Source organism: Perkinsus marinus (genome assembly GCF_000006405.1).
Source record: "Perkinsus marinus ATCC 50983 genomic scaffold scf_1104296934362, whole genome shotgun sequence".
In the NCBI taxonomy this organism is placed as follows: Eukaryota; Perkinsozoa; order Perkinsida; family Perkinsidae; genus Perkinsus; species Perkinsus marinus.
Genome location: NW_003214828.1, coordinates 1 through 1,321, shown reverse-complemented (window position 1 = coordinate 1,321; position 1,321 = coordinate 1). Strand labels below are relative to the sequence as shown.

The following is a 1,321-nucleotide window of genomic DNA, read 5'->3' as shown; positions in this document are numbered from 1 at the left end:
ACTCTTATGGGTCTCGTCGTGGCAACTACTTAGTCATGGCTCGTGGTACTTTCGCCAACATACGCTTGATAAACAAGTTGATGGATGGTGAGGTTGGGCCGAAGACGGAGTATGTGCCTACTGGTGAGAAGATGTTTGTTTATGATGCGGCCGAGAAATATATGAAGGAAGGACATCCACTCATTATTCTCGCGGGTGCGGAGTATGGCAGTGGATCTAGTCGGGATTGGGCTGCAAAGGGTCCAGCTCTGCAAGGGGTTAAGGCTGTTATTGCTAAGAGTTACGAGAGAATTCATAGGTGAGCGTTCTGGCTTTTGTAGGACCGATAAATTTTCCGTTCAGATCAAATCTGGTCGGAATGGGAATTCTACCACTTCAATTCCCTCAAGGTGTCGACGCTGACTCGTTGGGATTGGATGGTCGTGAGCAGTTCTCAATCGATCTCAAGCATGGTGATCTATCTGTTGGACAGAAAGTTACTGTGCGATCTACGTCTCCGAAGACACCCTGTTTTGATGTGATTGTCCGACTGGATACAGAAGTCGAGCTGACATACTTCAAACACGGTGGCATTCTCCAATATGTGCTCCGACGGCTCGCGGCGTGAATTGGCTGGAGAGTGTTTTTCTCTTTCCACACGTTTTAAGTGGTTGCCCGGGCTGGCATATGTAGTGTGTATGGTCAAGTGGGTTTTTATGTTTCGAATTTCTGTTGGCGAAAACGTCTTCAGTGTATTTCAGTTGGTCACAAATTTTTTCGGTTCAACTCGTTAGTGTTGAAGTTGATAATCTTTTAGGTGGGGAGAGTTTGCCTTTGTGCCTTACGCGAATCTTCAGTTTTTCTTCTGTGTAATAGACCTCCAATGACTGACTACAAGGTTGCTGATATTGGGGAAGCCGAATTCGGTCGCAAGGAGATCGATCTGGCTGAAGTAGAGATGCCTGGCTTGATGGCGAGCCGCAAGGAGTTTGGCCCAAGGAAGCCGTTGGCTGGTGCTAACATCACTGGTTCTCTTCATATGACCGTCCAGACGGCCGTTCTCATCGAGACTTTAAAGGAGCTTGGTGCCAATATCCGTTGGTGTAGCTGCAACATCTATTCGACACAAGATCATGCCGCGGCTGCTATTGCCAAGGCTGGCTCTGCCAATGTGTACGCTTGGAAGGGGGAGACTCTTGAAGAGTATTGGTGGTGTACTGAACAGGCTCTGACGTGGCCTAATGCTGATGGTCCCGATCTCATTGTGGATGATGGTGGTGATGCTACTCTGTTGATCCACGAGGGTGTGAAGGCTGAGAAGGCGTACAGGGAAAGCAAGATT

The 1,321-nt window shown here is 48.3% G+C and overlaps 2 protein-coding genes across 2 annotated transcripts; both read left to right on the top strand.

Moving 5' to 3' along the window:
* Positions 1-35: 35 nt before the first annotated feature.
* Positions 36-607, top strand: Pmar_PMAR013793 (aconitase, putative; the record flags this gene model as incomplete). The annotated part of the gene is made up of 2 exons (XM_002784931.1): positions 36-298; positions 343-607. The coding sequence occupies 2 exons, from the start codon at positions 36-38 to the stop codon at positions 605-607; spliced, it is 528 nt and encodes a 175-aa protein (XP_002784977.1).
* A 255-nt stretch (positions 608-862) lies between these two features.
* Pmar_PMAR013792 (adenosylhomocysteinase, putative) lies at positions 863-1,302 on the top strand (the record flags this gene model as incomplete). Its single annotated transcript, XM_002784930.1, has 1 exon — positions 863-1,302. A coding segment is annotated over one exon (440 nt), but the record flags the coding sequence as incomplete, so codon positions are not given.
* Positions 1,303-1,321: the final 19 nt, after the last annotated feature.